The sequence below is a fragment of the Vidua macroura genome, chromosome 1 (genome assembly GCF_024509145.1).
Source record: "Vidua macroura isolate BioBank_ID:100142 chromosome 1, ASM2450914v1, whole genome shotgun sequence".
NCBI lineage: Eukaryota > Metazoa > Chordata > Aves > Passeriformes > Viduidae > Vidua > Vidua macroura.
Genome location: NC_071571.1, coordinates 48,065,940 through 48,085,804, shown reverse-complemented (window position 1 = coordinate 48,085,804; position 19,865 = coordinate 48,065,940). Strand labels below are relative to the sequence as shown.

The following is a 19,865-nucleotide window of genomic DNA, read 5'->3' as shown; positions in this document are numbered from 1 at the left end:
TTGGCGCGAGCGCAGCTCCCTGCCCGGCGGCGCCCATGGCCGGCGCGATCCGGCGGCTGGATGAAGCCGTGGTGAACCGCATCGCCGCCGGCGAGGTCATCCAGAGGCCGGCCAACGCCATCAAGGAGATGATCGAGAACTGGTAACGCGGGGACCGCCCCTCGTGCACCCCGGCCGCGCTGCGTGGGGCGAGGGGGCTCTGCCGGGGCCGACAACGCGTCCCGGCCCCGCGTCCCTGCCCCGGCGTGCAGCGAGGGGCGAGCGGGAGCCCGGGTGCCGAGGGGGGGCGGTACCTGTGTGTGCTCCTATGGAGCGCCCGGGAAGCAGCTCCGCTTGGAAAGCCGCGTTTCTGTCTGCGTTTGTGTTTCGGCTCGTTTTGCTATTGTTTGAGAAACTTATGAATTGTTTGCTTTCGGTGTCAGGCTAATAATTCATAGAATGATTTAGGTTGGAAAAGAACTCCAAGATCGCCAAGTCCAACCATTAACCCACCACTCCAAATCTACCGCTAAGCCATATCCCTAAGCACAACATCTTCAGATATTTTAAATACCTCCAGAGACAGCGACTCAAACACTTCCATTGGCAGCCTTCTCTATGCTTGACCACCCTTTCTGTGAAGATATGTATCCTAATATCCAGTCAAAACCTCTCCTGGCACAAGTCGAGGCCATTTCCTCTTGACTTGTTCCTTGGGAGAAGAGGCCAGCCCCCACCTTGGTACAACCTCCTTTCAGGGAGGTGAGAGCAATAATGTCACCCCTGAGCCTCCTTTTCTCCTGGGTAAACACCCCAGCTCCCTCAGCCTTTCCTCATCAGCCTTGTGCTCTGGACCCTTCCCCAGCTCCATCTCCCTTCTCTGGACACGCTCCAGCCCCTCAATGTCTCTCTTGTAGAGAGGGGCCTAAAACAACACAGGATTTGAGGTGTGGCCTCACCAGTGCTGAGTACAGGGAGACAATCACTGCCCTGGTCCTGCTGGCCGCACTACTGCTGATACAGGATGCCATTGGCCTTTTTGGCCACCTGGGCACACACTGGCTCATGTTCAGACAGCTGTTAGAGCAGCACCCCCAGGTCCTTTTCTACATGGCAGCTTTCCAGCCACTCTTCTCTCGGCCTGTAGCACTGCATGGGGTTATTGTCACCCAAGAGCAGGACCTGGCACTTTATCTTGTTGACCCTCATACCACTGGCCTCAGCCCATCAGTCTGGCCTGTCCAGATCCCTCTGCAGAGCCTTCCTACCCTCCAGCAGATCAATGCTTCTGCCCAACTTGGTGTCATCCGCAAACTGAATAAGGCTACGCTCAATCTCCTCATCCAGGTCATGGATAAAGATATTAAACAGAGCTCTGGGATTGAAATTGCTTTCTTGGTTTCTTGGTTTCTGCAGTTTGGATGCTAAATCTACGAGTATCCAGGTAGTAGTTAAAGAAGGTGGTCTGAAGTTCATCCAGGTTCAAGATAATGGCTGTGGTATCAGAGTAAGTAAACAAAGTTGACAGGTGTATGCTGCTGTTTGATACAAGCTTTTAAAAATTTATAAGTGTTTTATAAGTTTAGAAGTGTTTCTGATCTGGAACAAACTCGGAAAGTGACTGTTGCTTGTCCCTTTCACATAGAAAGAAGATCTTGACATCGTATGTGAGAGATTTACTACGAGTAAACTGCAAAAATTTGAAGACTTGGCTAGTATTTCTACATATGGTTTTAGGGGTGAGGTAAGCTCTTCATCAAGGTTTTGAAGCTGTTCATTGCTGTTATTCTGTTGTAGTGGGTTGTACATAGTGTCACATTCCCAGTACTCTTTACAGAAACTTCTGTTTTCTGAGAGAGTCTGCTATGTGAATATAGTTCAAAATACATTTCAGTGTCTTTCAAGATTAGGTGGATTCCTATAGGGAGGTATATATTCTTTTTGCTTTCTGGAATAAGATTTTTTCTTTAATTCAAGCAAAGTCTGTCTTCTTAAATGACAATTCAAGAACCTACAGGTAAAAGACAGTGGATGATTTGAGTAGGAGGTGAATCTTCTATGTCAGACATTTGTCTAAATACCATGCTTAAAACTAAATGTGCAAAATGTACTGTGGTCTTCCTTTGTGTTTGCTGTTAGACAAGGTTAGTATCTCGGACCCGTCAGATATACTGGTTCTTCATACTCTCATAGACTGTATCTAAACTCTGGAAGAACAGTCAAGGATGAGTTTAGCTTTTCCCTCTGGATGAACAAGATATATAAGTGTTTGTCCTGTGCTCAGATACATAGATGCTCACATGCTCCAGAGAGTAGACTGCTTGGGTCCGCTCCTCACACACTTTCAACATAATCATCTCCACAGCCAGTGGAGTCGGATCCTGAGGCTGGTTTCATCTGTGTAGACATGTCCATTGAGTTTTCCAGGAAAACCATTGTCACCTAACATTGTAATATTACTTACAGTCAAGAGAAGAACTTGGGCAGGAGTGAGAGAATAGCAGCTAAAATCTTCCAGCTGCTTTCTAGTTAACACAGAAAAGAAAGAGGCACAACTGTAATAATTTTGCAAAATTCTTTTAGTTATGCTACATGGTTAACCACTTGCATCGTCAGAGATAACAAAATATTAGGGCAGCCAGAACAATTTCCTGGATAAAATAACTGGAAGTTTAGTATTATAGATACTAAAAATTGTTTATGCTTTATTGACCTGCAATTTCCTTGTAAGGATTTTTATTTACTGCTTGCAAGTGGTATATTGAAATTTAGTGATAGTGTTTAAAGTGTGGACATGCCTCAGCATTGTCCAGAGCAAGGTTTACAAAGATGCTTTCTCTTTACCTAGGCCTTGGCTAGCATCAGTCATGTTGCCCATGTTACAGTAACAACTAAAACGGCTGACGCAAAGTGTGCATTCAGGTATGCTGCCTATTATCCAAGTGACTTCTGCTGTATGCAATAACAAACAGATGTATCAATTTCAGAGCTCCTATTACAGAGGAGGGTATGGTAAGGGCAGGTATCAAAAAGAGTTGGAATGTGAGAAAATTGTATTTTTTCAAATTTTAAAGGTAAGCTTTAGCTTAATAATGTATTTTAAAATTGGTGGAGGTGGAGTGAGGAGGCAGGAAATCTTGAAAGAACTTCTATTTCAGTAGCTAAAGTAAGTTAAACATTTGTCTTTTTCTCTATTTCAGAATAGAAAGTTGCATATATATTATGGGCACCATGTCTAGCAAATTTCACAAGTCTCAGCACAGGAACTTACAGCTTAGTTTTTTATCATTTTTATCTTTTTGATACAACAGGTGCTTTATCCTATCCAAAAAGAGTTTTGAATATTCTTTTGAAAACTTAAGCTAAATAAGCTTATCCATTAATTTCTTAACTACCTTTAAGAAAAGGGAGGGGGAAAAAAAGATGTTCTGAATCTTGGTTTTGCAAAAGATTGTGTGGCTATGGTCTTTCGTGCATTAAACATACAGGGTATGTTAGAGGGAAAGAAAAAGTCTATCCTTTGAATTTATGCATCTCTATAACTTTCTTAGCAGTAAGACCTGTGTGGGTCAGAAATCTCTTACGCTCAAAATCCTGTTACTGTCAAAGGAAATAGATCTTAGACTAAAGTCAAGAATTTCTTGTTAGCCTAACTGAAATATAAAGTCTAGTGGGACAATTGTTATTGTCTAGCTATTAAAGAAAGAAACAAAATGCAGTAAGCCTGCCTTTAGAGGGAAAGTCCCAGTAACACAATTTCAAAATGCATATGCCATGATCTGCCTCCTTTCCTTTGCTATTATTCCTTTTCCCCCACTTCCCCTCTGGCTCTTACAATCAATGAAGACAGTTTTACTCTAGCAGATAAGTGGAAGAAGCTAATTCTCAGTGTTCCAAATTCTTTGCTGGGAGGAGTGTGTCAATGATGGGATTTCTTTTGTTTTTATCCTTTGTTGTTGTCTATCCACGTCTGCCCTCCTGTAAATCTGGATGACTGACAACTTTTTATTTTCCTCCTAGAGCTACTTACAGTGATGGAAAAATCAAAGCCCCTCCAAAGCCCTGTGCTGGAAACCAAGGAACTCAGATCACAGTAGGTTTTTGTGCCCATTCTCTCTTGTTCCTTTTCTGTTCCCCTTGCACCAATTACATTGTAAGGTACATAACAGTATCATCTCTGAAGTTGCAGTTTGTTAGGTGAACCTAGGGAGTTAAGGAATAAACTGAAAGTTGATTTTTCATAAACCAAAGTATTCTCATAAAATTTATATATAAATTAAAAATTAACAAGATGGATTTAGATTAATTCTATAGTAAGAGAGAATTTTTAAAATTGTTTTTAATTGTGAACTTTCTCTCTGTAGGTTGAAGATCTTTTTTACAATGTCAATACAAGGAGGAAGGCTTTAAAGAATCCAAATGAAGAATATGCAAAAATACTAGAAGTTGTTAGCAGGTAAACTAAAATAGGAAGCTCCCAATTTTATATACTGCCATGGGGAGTACTGGGGTTCTTCAGGGGGACTGGCAACTGTGTGTTTGGTGTCATTTTGTTGTTGGTGGTGATGATTTTGGTATGGTTTTTTTGAACTGTTTGTTAGTGTGCAGTGTCAAATAACAGTCTGTCCAATTTGATGTGAAAAATCCAGATAGGAAGTAGTGTATTCTGTCTGTAGCTATTAATAATTTGTAAGAATTCCAGCAAAGAAATGGTGATGGACTTGATTGAGTGAACTTTAAATGTACCTGGGCTGAATAGTATTAATGTAAAAACTGCTCAGGAGCATTGAGATTTGGCTGAATACAGAAAAGCTGAATGGCAACTTTCACATCCCCAAAAAGGAGTAATATCATTTTAGCTATTGGATGTTCCCTTCCTGGGCCCCTTTGTTGCCTCTTTTGCTACTTCTGTAGTCTTCCATAGTGTGCAGAGGTCTTGCAAGCAGGATCTGCACAATTTAAGCAAAAGAACTGCTTTACGCTTTCAGAAGACACAAAAGGTAGCAAAGAGAAGCAAGACGGTATACGAAGGTTTAGCCTATTCCCTAAATGTACTATTCAAGAGTCTCTACTGGGTCAGGTAGACTTCAGCCAGAAGGTGGAGGGTCAGATCCTGCTGCTTTGTCAAACAGGATGATGTGAAGTCTTGCTGAGTTACAGCCTTCCAGCTCATTGGTTGTTCTTTTTAATTAGGATTTTTCTACTACTTAATTTTGGTTTTTTTTTCCCCTCTTGAATTTTTGAGTTCACAGTCACAGTAGTCTAATATTTGTCTGCATTTTCACATTTCTCATGTTGCAAGGTTCTATGGTGTGTTTTTCTCACAGTGCAGTAATTTCCCTAGAATTTTGAGCCAAGATTACACAGCTGTAGTGTATCAGATCTCAGCTGTGGGATCACAGATAGCTGAACTGTCTGGGTAGGGGAAGTTAGAAGGGTGGGCCAGCCATTATTCAGATGCTTTTCCATAGCAATTGAGACTTGATTCTGTTGAGGGTGCTTTGGTGGGTTTTTTAGTTAAACTTGTACAGTGAAACTGAAAAAACAGGTCTATAGAAACTGATCCTTGAATTTCCTTTGGTTACAATTGAGTTCTAAATACACACTTTTTTTTTTTTTTTTAAGCTGTTCAGTCTGCAAAAGCTCAGCTTGGCTCAAATTGCATTACTATCTAACAGGAAGTGAAATTACTTGTCCCCATTATTAGCTGCTTTTCACCAGTCAAGGGAAACAATTACCTTTTGTTCCACATACTGCAGACTTACATTTATCTGTTTTTCAGGTATGCCATCCATAACTCAGGCATCAGCTTTTCAGTTAAAAAGGTGTGTAGATAAAATTTTTGTAATTCACAGTGTGTCTGTATGTGCCTGTATATATATACATAATGTGTATATCTGAAAATGCCAGAAAATTTGCACTGTCTTTTGCAGCAGGAGCAGCACAGAGAGCCTGCCCTTATACTGAAATGTTGAAGGGTATGTTGGTGCAGTTTGGATAGAAAGCACATCAGTTAGAAGTAAACAATACAAAAATACATTTGTCAGGAGTCTGGAGGATTCTGTGTAATCTGTGGTCTATTTGGTTTAGCTTTATGGGTTGTTTCAGCTTCTCTGGAGAGCCTGGTTACTAAGTGCTGTATGAAAGAGGCTGGGGTAGATTATTTTTGTTCTGTGCCATTCTTAATAATTATTTACTGAACTGAGTTCAGTAAATAGTGTTCCTCACTTTCCAGAGTGGAGTTCCTAGCCGCAGTGGGTCTGATGTGCTCTAGCTGATATTGTAAACATGTGCCATTTACCATACATTGCTTTTTTGAACCTGAATAAGTAAATAATACAAAACATTATAATGATGTTATGTCATTCCCTGTGGTTTTTTTTTTTTTTTGAAATGTTATTATTTAATTTAAAGTATTTCTAAAACTTCATCCAGAAAGGTGAATTGATTGATACTCCTTCCTGCTCTCTTTAGCAAGGTGACACCGTGTCAGATGTTAGAACCTTATCCAATGCCTCAACAGTGGACAACATCAGGGCCATCTTCGGAAATGCTGTTAGCAGGTACATTAATGTCAGATTTCCTTTTGATATGAAGCTTTCCAGTGAATCACCCTCCCTTTTCTCTTTAAAGACCATGGGCTATGATAACTTTTCTTGCTTCCTTCATAGTTAATTTCAGAGAAGAGGGAGTGCTGCAATTAGAGAGCTCTTCCCTCTTTTCAGAATGTGTGACTTTTTTTGTGTACCAAAGGGAAGAGGAAAGTTACAAAATTGTTCCCTTAATGCACTGAAAGGAACCATCTACTTGTAACTTTTTGTGTCCTCATGTAAAAACAGCAAGCTGAACCTGTGTTCTCTACAAGTTGCTGGTCTCTTCCTATACCATGAAAATCTTACCTCTTCTTACTGTCTGCTACCTGATAAATTTTGAAGCTACTCATTGTTTTTTTCTGAAATCTTATGGTTTCTTATTTTGACAAAAGCTACATTAGCTGAAGCAGTGTAAATCAGATAGAAAAATTAAAAAACCAAGATCATATTTTTGAAGATGTATCTGCCATTTTAGGAAAAATTCTCTTTATGAGACTTAGTTTTCAGTTGTGAGGAATCCATTGTATGTATTTGTCCCATGAATATTTGGGTGTCACTTTGATTCTGTTCTGTTACTGACTGAAGTCAAGCTTCACATTTAATGAATGTAACTTCTAATTCACGAAAACACCTTTAGGAAGCACAGCAAAATAGAGAGGCTGCAAAGTAATGAGGTTTGCAGTATTACATGTATTTCTTTGCTATGCATTCATTTATTTCTACTATGGATGCTCATTTGGTAAGAATTTTTCCTCTGTACGGTTCAGGATAAATTGTCCATTTCAAAGTAAATGTTTTGATAATTTCTTTCAAACAATAATTTACCCAGTTCAAGATAATGTTGAAAACTGAACACAAATAAAAATGGCACTTGGTATATATTGAGGTTGAATTGGAAATAAGTAGCCCTTAAGTCTGTTCTGTGTTAACTTTAGAAGTTGGCATAACACCTTCCTAGAGAGCTGTACTAACAAACTACTGAAGTGGATTTTCCTTGACTAATGAATTTAAAAAATTATTAAAACTGTTATGAAAATAGTTAATGTTAGGATTTATGTGCATGAGCAAGAGAGAAATTTTTACATTTTAATGCCTTCTTAACAGACCACCAAGAGATAAAAGTGGACAAAGTAGTCCAAAAAAAAGTGTTTGTTCTTCCTTGGCTGCAGGCAATTTTGAAGTGTTCTTGTCAATCACTGTCAATGACTTAAACAATGAAATACATATTAGAATTATCACTAGATTATAATGCTGTGGATCCTGTGATATGTTACAGTATTAAAAAGATAATGGGGTAATTTTACAGATTCCAACCATACAAGATTACCAGTTTACACTTAAGAAGAGGAAATTATGCAGTTGAGGCTAAATAATTACCATGTCCCAGCAATCACTGTTTGAACTCTGAAATAATTCTAATGTTTTAATTAACTATGATAGAAGATAGATCAGTATATGAAGTAGTGAGACTTGAGCAAAAGTTGACCTTTAGATGAACCTTCCAACCATATGTTATATGATATTTGTATCTGCTCATTAGCAAAATACACATGATCATTAGCAAAATATGTAGTGTGATAAGAACATATTTATCTTTCCATATTTAGAGGATGGACAAGGTCATGAAGTCAGACATCTGACCTTGTTTGGAGGTATGTGGTCAAAGCCAACTCCCTTGGCTTGAGCCCTGGCCAGGCTTTGGGTGGAACCCAAGAGGAGAATGAAACCAGATGTTTCTCCATTAGAAGTATGTGATCTTTTTTATTCAAGAGTATAAAAGCTGGACCCTTTCCCAGCAAAGGTGAAGTCTTCACCTATGTGTGGACACACTGTGTAGGATTTCCCAGTTACCAGGAGTGGTTCTCTAGTCCTTTGCTGTGACTGGGGCTCCTCAGCTGATGTGTGGATCCTGAGGATGGTAAAGAGTTAGGTTAACTGGTAATATATTTTCTTAATCACTCTAGGCAATCTTTTGTAGTAATGATTAAGTGCATTACTTATATTATCCTTTTGTAATTCTTTGCTGTTTTGAACTGTAGTTAATTACACTTATCCCTTAAAGTTGGTGCCTGTGTCTTTTGTGCTCACCCTGCCAACTGGCAAAACAGAATATCATTGCTTTTGAGTACTGTTCAAAATTTGCATCAATGGAAGAATTAATTTTTTGTTCATGTTTGTCAAACTTAACAGGGAACTCATAGAAGTGGGCTGTGAAGATGCAAATCTGGCCTTTAAAATGAAAGGTTACATCACGAATGCAAACTACTCTGTGAAGAAATGTATATTTTTACTCTTCATAAACCGTAAGTTAAAAAAAACCCAGCATTTTGTCATATGTTGCTTACATAATCAGAAAAACAAAACATTCTGAAGACCTACAAAGTGCATAAGTATTCTTTAAAATATTTTTAAGAATAAGTATTACAGTTAATTGTAAATCTTAAAGTGTTTTTCGATTTGTAATGTGCATCACACTTGGCACTGTATTTAGTGGAAAACAGCTAAGACTGGACCTAAAGAAACTTTGGTGTAGTGAGGTTATGGCTGTGTCCTGCCAGCTTACACAGATTGATCTCTCTTCTGTAGCAACACTGTTGACTGTATGAAATAATGAAAGATAGCCTGGTTATTTCAGTATTTGTGGGAAAAAAATACCTCTAAATGTAAAACATGCTGAGAAAAATACTTTTTATTCCTGGTTTTATATGAAGATTAAATAGGTCTTGGGGGAAAGTGGGTATAACAGATTCCCTTTGAAGACATAAAAAGCATGTAGATGTTTGACTGCAGGAGGAGCTGGGCAGTGTTCAGTGCATTGTAGCTCTTTGGAAACAGCGCTGTGTTCTGTGTTTCAGATCGGTTGGTAGAGTCAGCCGCTATGCGCAAAGCCATAGAAACTGTGTACGCTGCTTATTTGCCAAAAAGCACGCACCCATTCCTATACTTAAGGTAAAGTAATAGGAAGAATATTGTCTTGTAGGATACAGCTAGGGTAAGTTTAGAAGGACATTTCTGTTCCTCATGATAGTGTTAAGCACTGCACTGAGGTAATTAACTGCCAGGCAGGAGATAATTAAATAACATTAAGGAAATCTTAAAAAGACAGACCTTATTTTTAGAAGTAGTGAGTATCTGTAATTTCAACTGAAGTTCTTTCCTATTAATTCATGAGACACTGCAAGTAAAAGATATTTCTAAAAGTGGGTTTTTGTAGTTGTTCAGTGGAGAGTTTGGTTTAAGCTTACCAATGTAAGCTCATTTTGGTGAGTGATTTTGGATTATTTTTTAATTATCTAAACAAGTCCGACTGTAAATAAATAACTTTAATAGGTTTCAGGATCTTTTAGACTTCTTTGTATGGAATAACATCCCCAGGCCTGACAAATTTTGTCAAATTTGAGCCAATTTTTGATTTCTCTGCCATCCATGGGATATTTTAGGTTAATTTATTTTAAAACATTTTCCAGCCTGGAAATAGCCCCCCAGAATGTAGATGTGAATGTGCATCCTACAAAACACGAGGTCCATTTTCTTCATGAAGACAGTATTCTGGAGCGTGTGCAACAACACGTAGAGAGCAAGTTATTGGGCTCTAATTCCTCAAGGATGTACTTCACTCAGGTGAGACAATCTATGAAGTGATGGCAATTCTGCATTATTTTAATGATCAGGGATAATTTACTCTTTAGTAAAATCTTTGCAGATATGGCACTTACCAGTTTTGTACCAGTACCCTTAGATCTTTGCTCTGTTTCAAGTTACTTTAATGTACCAGTGTTAACAATATGACAAAAGAGAGAAAAAAAAGTATGAGAACATTTTAAGTACATTTCTGTCACATACCCGATTAGTTGTCTTGATTTTATAAGTGTGTTAGCCTTCACATGTATTGAATTGTTTTTTTATTCTGCCTCGGTTGGTGTGAAGAAGATGGGATTGAGGAAACTGTTCTGTGTATTTGATAACACTTTGGATTTAATCTTACCAGAAAAAAAAAGTCAGGAAGATACTCTCCTCCCTCTCTTTATGTAAAGCATAGTATAATAATTACTACAATTTTTGTACAAACTAATTTCCTTGTTATTTTTTTACCTTAAAGATTTTTTCTTTTGAGACAAAGAAAAGTATTGGTTTTAATTGCCAAGATGACAACATTCACTCTATGTGGACAGCAAGTGCAAAGCTAGTGGCCTTTTAAGCAGTTGACACTGTGTTGCTGGGGGTTTCAAATTTGCCTCTGAGCAGTAAGATACTGTGAGAAGTGTGACTACTCTTTCTGCTTCTTCTTTTCTTGTTGTTCAATCTCTTCTCTTTGCTTCCTCATGTGTGAATGAAGACATTGCTTCCAGGGGCTGACTGCTCTTCCAATGAGGTAGTAAAATCAGCAGCAAACTCTTCTGTGGTTACCAAGGGAAGCAGTGATAAAGTGTATGCGCATCAGATGGTCCGCACTGATTCCCGAGAGCAGAAATTGGATGCTTTTCTTCAGCCAGTGAACAACCCCCTAAGTGCAGGCCCCACTGAAGTGACAAAAGGGGTTAATGCAGGACCTCCAGAGGGTGCAGACAGACCCCAGGATGCTGAAATGGAAGAAGTCAGTGACCTGGTTGAAATGGCTGATGTTCAGGAGAATACAGTGAAGCCTGGGGGGCCAAGCGAGAGTGGACACTTGTCTCCTGAGACTATGCCTTCTCGGTAAGTCCCACCTTTCCTGAACTAAATAAGTGCAAGGCTACTTATTTATTTCATGGCATAGCCCTGAAACTGTAATTTTTTCTGATCTCTTAGGGCTTCTGCTTTTCCAGAAGGGAAAAATTATCAAGAATAACTTTTCATGACATTTTATTGAGAAATTAAACCTAATCTGTGAACTGTAAATTATGTAACGTGATAAATTTTATGACTGGAATAGCGTTTCTATGCAAACTGAAAGGCAGGAAGCAGTATAAATCATGGCATTAGTTTAGGGAGGTCATACTGGTCTGTCTCTTTCTGGAGGCCTCCCCTTTTGTGAGGGATAGAAACTATATCACTGAATTTGACAGGCATTACCCTATTAAAGGCTAAATTGCTATAAATTTTTTATAGCTCCTGCAGGAGCTGTTGCAAGAGGCCATAGTCTTCTGAGGGAATCTGATTCCCTCTCCCAGTATTACAGAAAAATGGGTATGGAAAAGAAAACTGTTTGAAATAGGAACATTTTTGATGTGTCAAAAAGAGCCAAATTTGCTTGGTGCTTAAGCAACAGTTGCCTAACGGGATTGATATTAGTGTCACAAATTCTCTTAAAATTCTGAAGTACCCTTTCCTAACAAATTATTCCTCAGAAGCAAAATAAAACTGTCTTTCTGGGAAACTGTCTGCATTTCATGTGTTAACATACAGCATGTGAATTGAGCATCTTATCTGTTGCTGTGTTTGGCCTAAGTGATAGGAGAATTGAACATAATTCCTTTTGTTTTGGTATTGTAGGAAGAGAGCACGGGAAGACATGGACGTAGAATTGGGGAAAGATGACACCAGAAATGACATGACTGCTGCCTGCACCCCTAGAAGAAGAATTATCAACTTGACTAGTGTGTTGACTCTCCAGGAGGAAATCAGTAACCAGGCACATGCAAGTAAGCATGACTCGTTTCTCAAAATTACGGTTATTCTACCACTAAATATGACTGTTTGAAGTGGGAAAAGGTATTTAAAAGGAGGCCCAGTGAGCTTACTGTGCTGCTAAGCAAGCTTTTAATAAAAGCTTTTGTTTTCCATTTTTATTTGTATCTATCCCACTTTTATGAAATGATGAGACTTATGAAATACTCTCTTTTTTTGTTAAGAGTTGTTTTAGACAAAGGTAAAAGGTTTGTGAATCTTTTTATGGTGTTTCCCTCTTAACTCAGTTGCCTCTGAAGGCAACTTACACTGACTCATACCCTTATGATTCGTATGTCTAAAAATGTTAGGAATCTCACGTCCTGGAGGTTTTGTTGGATTTATTTTGATTTTTCTGGTTGTAAGAATTGGGGACGCTCCACACAAACATCAGTAATAAGTAACTTTTCTATAAATTGATAAGAATCTTAAACTTTAGAGAGCATGAACTTTTACTTTACTTGTGCTCCACTAAACATTTTGCAGAAGACTGGTAATTCTGACCCAGTAATTCCGTATCTGACTGTCACTGTTTAAATACTGAAATCAAAGAGTTGTCCCTGAATGTTAAAATACCCAAAAATGTCTCAAAATTCACAATAAAATTTGTGAAGCTGTCTCGGGTTGTGTCTCATCTTCACATCTGTAAGAAATACCTAAAAGAGACTTTGGAAAGAGAGAAATCTTTTCTCAGACTGTTACATTCCTTTAGAAAACATAGCAGTGGAATTAGTGAAATGAGTGTAGTGCTCTGTACATGCTGTGACTGCAGTGCCAAACATCTGTAAAAAATCTTCTCCCAAGGATGGCAACTAGTGATTTTTTTTTGTGGAATGTCTACAATGAACTTCTTTTATGAAGTCTGACTTCTTATACCTTTCCCAGCCTTCTCACTCATAGATATATTTTCTTAAAAAGTTACTTTGTGAGAGAAAAAAAAAGAAATTACGAAAAAAAATATTATGGACCTATTCTATCGCACCTCTAGAATTCAGTTTGATAATACCTAGATTGTGTTGCAAAGCTGGTTTACACCTGCAGTTTTTGAAGTATGTATGTGCTCCTCACCAATCTCCTGTGGCTGGAAATTAATTTTGGAAGGCTATTCAAACACAGGAACTTTATTTTTTTCTAATCTGCATTTGTAGTTTAAATGTTAAATAACTCTTCTCACTTACACTTTAATAGTATGACTATGCATTAAAATTATTAATATTTCAAAACTTGTAATTGGTCATACAAGGATATAAGAAGAAGCAGGGTACAAGAGTGACTGAACAGTAATCTGAGACTTTCATGCTAAAAAGACACAAACCACTCAACTAAATAAATGAAGGCAGGGTTGCAACTATGAAATGACATTCTTTTATTTCTTCCCCACCTCTCTGTTGTTCCAGAACTCCAGGAGATGCTACATGAGCACTCATTTGTTGGTTGTGTGAGTCCTCAGTGGGCTCTGGCCCAGTACCAGACAAAACTGTACCTTCTCAATACGACAAAACTCAGGTAAAAGAATTGTTAGACCTGTTGGCAACTGAAATAAGTACTAATTGTGAAGCTAATTAGAAGAAGGAAGGAAATGACAGGGAGAACAACATTGTTCTCTTGTTGCCTATGTGAAAAGTCATGAGGTTAAAGATTAAGCGGTCCATTCAGAACAGTGGAAACAAGTCTGGCACGCTTGGGAAAAGTTGCAGGGAATCAGTGTCATTAAAATGCCACCTACTGTATTGTGTGCTCACAGACAGTGGGAAGGGAGAGACTTTTTCTTGCTTCATGGTGATCTAGATGATCTATGATCATCAAAATGATTTGCTGCAGTATCATGTACAGCACATTGTATAAAGCAGAGGCTTCAGAAAAGTCCTGGAAAACATTGTATCCAGTTGGGTTAAGAGTATCTGCAGGACATGATTGTAACACGAAATTTGTAATGTGCAGCCTTACAAGCCCAGCTACATAAATTTTTGTAACAAGTCAGAGAATAGACTTGAGATAGACATGTCTATTAATTTGCCAGTTCCTTTGCATTTCTTACAGTGCAGTAAAGGAGTAAAGAAGTTGAAATATAAATTATCAGGGAATAAATTCATAGCGATTGGATACTTGAGTATGTAACCTTTCTGCACCAGTGTAGCTGATGATGTCAGAAAACAAGGACTAGATTTAATTGTAAATATCTAGATAATGCAGGTGAACCCCTAAACTCTTAACTTAAAGTAAGATCTTTATTGATAGGACTAGATATGGATATCTGATGTTTACAGGATGATCCTTACTTTCCCCTCTTCATTATAGTAACTTGGAGATATGCAATCCTGTCCATATAATTAATTTTTGTGCTTCAATTTAGCCAAGAACTCTTCTACCAGATACTTATTTATGACTTTGCAAACTTTGGAGTCTTAAGGTTGTCTGTAAGTATAATTTTACGTTATATCTTACAGAATTTTTTTTTAAAAAATGTATTTACAATATGTCTGTCCTTTCAGACAAATGCATAATTTTGGTTGTACAGTCAGGTTGGCTTTTGTCCACTACAGGAATGTTGTTTTGTTTCTCAGTAAGAACAGAATGTAGAAAACATAGTAATTTTGTAGCTGCTACTGTTAAATTGTCATCCTGGCTTCTTGTTATTAGTGTCAGTTGTAGTTATACACCAAGTTTTGCTGTTGCTCATTACATTGGGACAAATAATTAATTTGAATATACAATCTGCAGAAATACAGTGTTGATTGCCAGTGTTTATCCTGTAAAATATCAGAGTGCTCGGTGGGATTGTGGACTGCAGAGAAAGAAGAAAGAAATTCATACCTTTTTAGCCTGGTTATGATAAACAGAACTGTTAGTTCTGCAGGCCAGAAATAGTGTATTACAATTAATTAGTATGTGAAGGAAGAAGTTACAGCTTTCCAGTAGAATGTGCTGATCATTAACCAAAGTTTTGCCTTCTTTATTTTTAGGAGCCAGCTCCTTTATATGAGCTTTCAGTGCTTGCTTTAGAGGATCCTGAATGTGGCTGGACAGAAGAAGATGGCCCAAAAGAAGGGCTTGCTGAGTACATTGTGGAGTTTTTGAAAAAGAAGACTGAAATGTTGAAAGATTATTTCTCTCTTGAAATTGATGAGGTGACTGCAGCTATTACCTCTGATAGTAAATGAATGGTGGACTTGGCAGTGTTAGGTTTACGGTTGGATTAGATCTTAAAGGTCTTTTCCAACCTAAGTGATTCCATAATACTACATTTTGGTGACAGATAACTGCAGTAGTTTGCTTGCAGTGCTTACCATCACTAAGAACTAGTTCCAGTAAGATTTTAGGTGGCATAACCCTTTCATTTAAAATGCTCAGGATTTACGCTGCTTTTAAGGACGGTGCTACACAAAGTTTCTATTTAATTAGTTACTAAGTCACAGAATGGATTGGGTTGGCAGGGACCACAGTGGGTCCTTGCTCTGGCAGGGTCATCCTGGAGCACATGGCATGGGTTTGTGTCCAGATGGTTCTTGAATACCTCCAATGAGGAAGACTCCACAGCCTCTGTGAGCAATCCATAATTCAGTCATTGCTTCTGTAACTAGAATGCAGATCTCTTAACCAACAAGGTGTGCATCTTAACCAGCCCTCAAGTCAGACAGGGCTGCAGCACCACTGTGCTCTCAGTGTGTCTTTTTTGTGTGGTTTAAGGCATCCCTTACTTTATACAAAAATAAACAGCTTCATCAAGCCCAGGCACTTCATTTGGATATTTGCCTGGGAAGTGGTATCTGTGTAACCTGGAGCTAGAGGAGAAGGTTGAATTCAGCCACTCCCTGAGCTGAGTGGTTTAATTCATGCCTTGTGAAATTAAACACTGCCAATAACTCTCTTCATGCAGCATCTGCCTGGCATCAGGCTTTAAAAACTTGTAAGTTTTTACTCAGTTTGGTAAGAATCAGTCTTAAAATACATAAGAGTTTTGGTGCATTAACTGCAAAAAAGAACTTCTTTTTTTTTCTTTTTGTTTGTTTTTTTTTTTTTTTTTACTGAAGCAGCAATCTTGCCTTGCAGGAAGGAAATCTTACTGGGTTACCACTTCTAATAGACAACTATGTCCCACCATTGGAAGGACTGCCTATGTTTATCCTGCGCTTGGCCACAGAGGTATAGTCTCTCAATGATTTTATTAACGCACCATTACTTTTTTTACTTTAGGCAATTCCAACCTGCCTTTTCAATTTCTGGCACAGCTTAAATGTCCTGTTACATGTTCCAGATGCTGTTCTGTGGTTACTGATTAGTTATGCTTTGCCATTACTACGACTGACTGAGCCTCTATTTTGATTTAAAAGTCTGCATTCCTACCCTCTTTTTTCCTTCTATACCTTTACCTTACCAGGACAAAAATGGCCAACACATTAATATAAATTTTCCATATTAAAAATCTCTATATTATATAATTTTCCATATGAAGTCTCTGACTGCTACCCAGATTCTCTAAAATGACTTTTTTTTCTATTGTAATAGGTAAACTGGGATGAAGAAAAGGAGTGTTTTGAAAGCCTGAGTAAAGAACTAGCCATGTTCTACTCCATCAGAAAGCAGTATATAATAGAAGAATCCAACCCAACAAACTCTCAGGTACTAGAATACTGTAACTAGTTCTGTGAGCAAAGAACTAACAACATACAGGAAACTTCTGCTCTTCCAGATGTAGACTTCTAATCCCAGCCCTTTCAAGGAACTGAATCAAGTAGCAGTGTGGCAAGATTCTGAAAGAATGTGGCTTAAATTCTCTGAAGTATAGGCATTGAGGGAACCTTTTAAGTTTGGGCATTGCAGTGTACTTAGTACTATTACAAGCCCCTTCGGCCTCAGAGTTGGGAATGTATTTTTTATGCTGTATTTCTATAGAAGAATAAGGATGCAAATAAATTACAAGTACAACCTGATTGTGTCTAAACATCTGCCTAATCGATCAGTTAAGCTCATCCATTCTGCAAGTGACTTTACAGAGCTTAGAATTGACTGTATAGAATGAACTTTTCTAATACCAACAGAATTTTACAATTTCTGTGGTATTACATAGTAAAGTTTTTAAGGTATGCCCTCTTCTAGTTAAACAGAACCTCTGTTTGTCCTTGTTTTCCTGTATTTCAGAATGAAGAATCTGAGTCTGGTTCAACAACATGGAAATGGACTGTGGAACACGTACTTTACAAAGCTTTTAGGACTCATCTTTTACCTCCTAAACACTTTGCAGAAGATGGCAACATTTTGCAGCTTGCTAACCTGCCTGACTTGTATAAAGTTTTTGAAAGATGTTGAGCAAGTAGTTATTAAAGACTTGTTATTTTAGATAGACACCATTCACGTTACCTTCAGTTTCACTTAGTAGAAGATGGAGCTGGAATCTTGATGGAGGAAAGAAAAAAGGGATTTAGTACCCTACTAAACTGCTAACATGACAGTAAATTGTCTATTTTCCTTCTGTAGATCAAAGTGTAAAAAAAAATAATTTTTGCTGTGTCTAAACCCAAGGAAAATCCCTAAAATAAAATCTCCACTTACACTCTGAGTTTCCCTATTAACCGGTCTGCTAACACTTCTACTGAAGAAAATATACTGGGTTAAGTGATTGTGCAAGAAGATGGAGCTTAATTTAGTTGAAATGTGAATGCTTTAACTTTGCTTGACCCTGGAAATCAAACTAGGTTACCTGCATTCCTTTGTTTTAAGCATGAAGTTTGTCTGACAGTACCTGCAATATGAGTGTACATGCAAAGCACTTAAAATCACCTACTACTGCAAGAGTTAGTCTTGTAATATTTCAGGGTCCTTGCAGAAATAAGGCAAATCCTTTCCCTTTTAATCAAGGAGTCAGAGAATAGAAATGGGAATGTTCTGGCAGATAGTAAATAAGCATGCACACATAATATTGTTTCTAGTTTAATGAGTAGGGTTTGGGAGATCTGCTGCTTTCAAGGCTGTGTCCCAACCAGGAAAACATTTTTCTAAGTCCAAGAGGCATCTAGCATCCAAACTAGAAAGGAAAGCAAGCTTCGTTTTTGCACTGTAAAGATTTCCATTCCATTTGAAAGCAGCTGGTACAAGCAGAAGCATTAATTCTCTTGGATTGCTGAGGTCCCAAACCCTGACTTACACTGAGAAATACTCATGAAGGGCAGCAGTTTGATATCAGAGTCCAAAAAGACAAGTCCTCTCAGATGGGCATCTGCTGGCCTCAAGTTAAGTATTACATGGGGGCTGTGTAACTTCATTTATTTAAGGGGTGCCAAGTGCAGATGCTGAATTTCTCACCTGTGATGTCCCAGCTTCAAAAGAGTGGGAGTTCTCAATAGTAGAAAACCACATAGTTCCAGAAGGCATCTTCTTTCTGCTTCCTCTCTTTGATGACAATCCTGGCAATGGATTAACTACTGGAGAATCATATCTTCCTAAGCCAGCCCAGGAAATGAAATTTCAAGTGAGAAACTGGCTTTAGCTGGCCTCAGCCCACATATTACTTCTGGCATGGAAATTGTGGAAAATACAGGAACTACTAATGGAAATTGTATTTGTATTGTGATTTCATTATATCTTGCCCTTGCTAGTGTGCTTGTGATTTCAGCATACTGCTGTATGACTCTTCACATGTAATGCCCAATAGATCAAGCAAGTAAATTTGATATTGAATATGAAAAGCTCCCTCTGTGGAACATCCAAAATAACCTGGACTCTCTGGACTCTGACATACATGTGAGAAATGTCTTTAGATACTACAGGCTTACCTTACATGTTAAGTGTGGCACCAGTCTGGTCTGCACTCTCATGCCATGTAACAAATGCCAGCTCCTCATCACACTGCTGCGTGGGTACCTGAACCCCAACAAAACTAACAACCCCCAAAATCATAAGATGCTTATTTAGGAGAGGCTTGCAAAATCTTTATCTGACATCTACCAAATATAACTATTCATGTCTGGTGTAACAGAATACCCCCCAGCCCAAGGATTTTCTATCACCAGTGCACATGGCTTGTTCTGCTTTGCAGTTTTTATATTAATTCCCTTTTTTCCAAGTACTGAACTGCAGGAGGAAGCAGGCACCGAGAATAGGTTGAATTTCTTAGATATGCAGAGGAATTTCATATTCAGATTGAAGAGGATGTTCAAGTAAAGTCGGGAGTTGTGTGACTAGATGAAGTTCATAGGTTTAATGGAACCTTTGATCTCCTATCCCAGATGTGTTTTTCTACTGAATTTAATCACAGAATCGTTAGGGTTGGATTGGACATCTGGACATCATCTGGTCCAACCTGCCAAGGCATGGTCACCTAGAGCAAGTGACACAGGAATGCATACAGGTGGGGTTGGAATGTCTCCAGAGAGGGAAACTCCATGAACTCTGGGCAGCTGTTCAGTGCTCTGCCACTCTCAATGTAAAGAAGTTCTTCCTCCTGTTGAGGTGACACTTCTGGTGTTTTAGGTTACAGTCATTGCTCCTTGTCCTGTTGCTGGGCACCACCAAAGAGTCTGGCACCATCCTCTTGGCACCTGAGAGATATTTACCTGCATTAATGAGATTCCCTCTCAGTCTTCCCTAGACTAAACATGTCCAGCTTCTGCAGTCTCTCCTCAGATACTCCAGATCCTTGGTTAGGAACAT

The 19,865-nt window shown here is 38.5% G+C and overlaps 1 protein-coding gene across 2 annotated transcripts; it reads left to right on the top strand.

Moving 5' to 3' along the window:
- On the top strand, window positions 1–17,784 carry MLH1 (mutL homolog 1). 2 transcript variants are annotated; one of them, XM_053989167.1, is made up of 19 exons: window positions 1–142; window positions 1,396–1,486; window positions 1,625–1,723; window positions 2,828–2,901; window positions 4,000–4,072; window positions 4,344–4,435; window positions 5,762–5,804; window positions 6,454–6,542; window positions 8,763–8,875; window positions 9,428–9,521; window positions 10,040–10,193; window positions 10,909–11,267; window positions 12,045–12,193; window positions 13,616–13,724; window positions 14,572–14,635; window positions 15,182–15,346; window positions 16,269–16,361; window positions 16,725–16,838; window positions 17,358–17,784. In XM_053989167.1, the coding sequence occupies exons 1-19, from the start codon at window positions 36–38 to the stop codon at window positions 17,523–17,525; spliced, it is 2,250 nt and encodes a 749-aa protein (XP_053845142.1). In that variant the 5' UTR covers window positions 1–35; the 3' UTR covers window positions 17,526–17,784. The 2 variants fall into 2 exon arrangements, with proteins under 2 accessions (XP_053845142.1, XP_053845151.1); XM_053989176.1 differs by lacking the exons at window positions 1–142; window positions 1,396–1,486; window positions 1,625–1,723; ... (4 more) ...; window positions 6,454–6,542; window positions 9,428–9,521.
- Window positions 17,785–19,865: the final 2,081 nt, after the last annotated feature.

Bases quoted from the DNA above. Each gene is read 5' to 3' on its own strand.
- MLH1 (XM_053989167.1), top strand. From the start codon at position 36: ATGGCCGGCGCGATCCGGCGGCTGGATGAAGCCGTGGTGAACCGCATC. The intron at 5,805-6,453 runs GTGTGTAGATAA...TGCTCTCTTTAG, and splicing joins TCAGCTTTTCAGTTAAAAAG to CAAGGTGACACCGTGTCAGA. The intron at 12,194-13,615 runs GTAAGCATGACT...CTGTTGTTCCAG, and splicing joins CAGTAACCAGGCACATGCAA to AACTCCAGGAGATGCTACAT.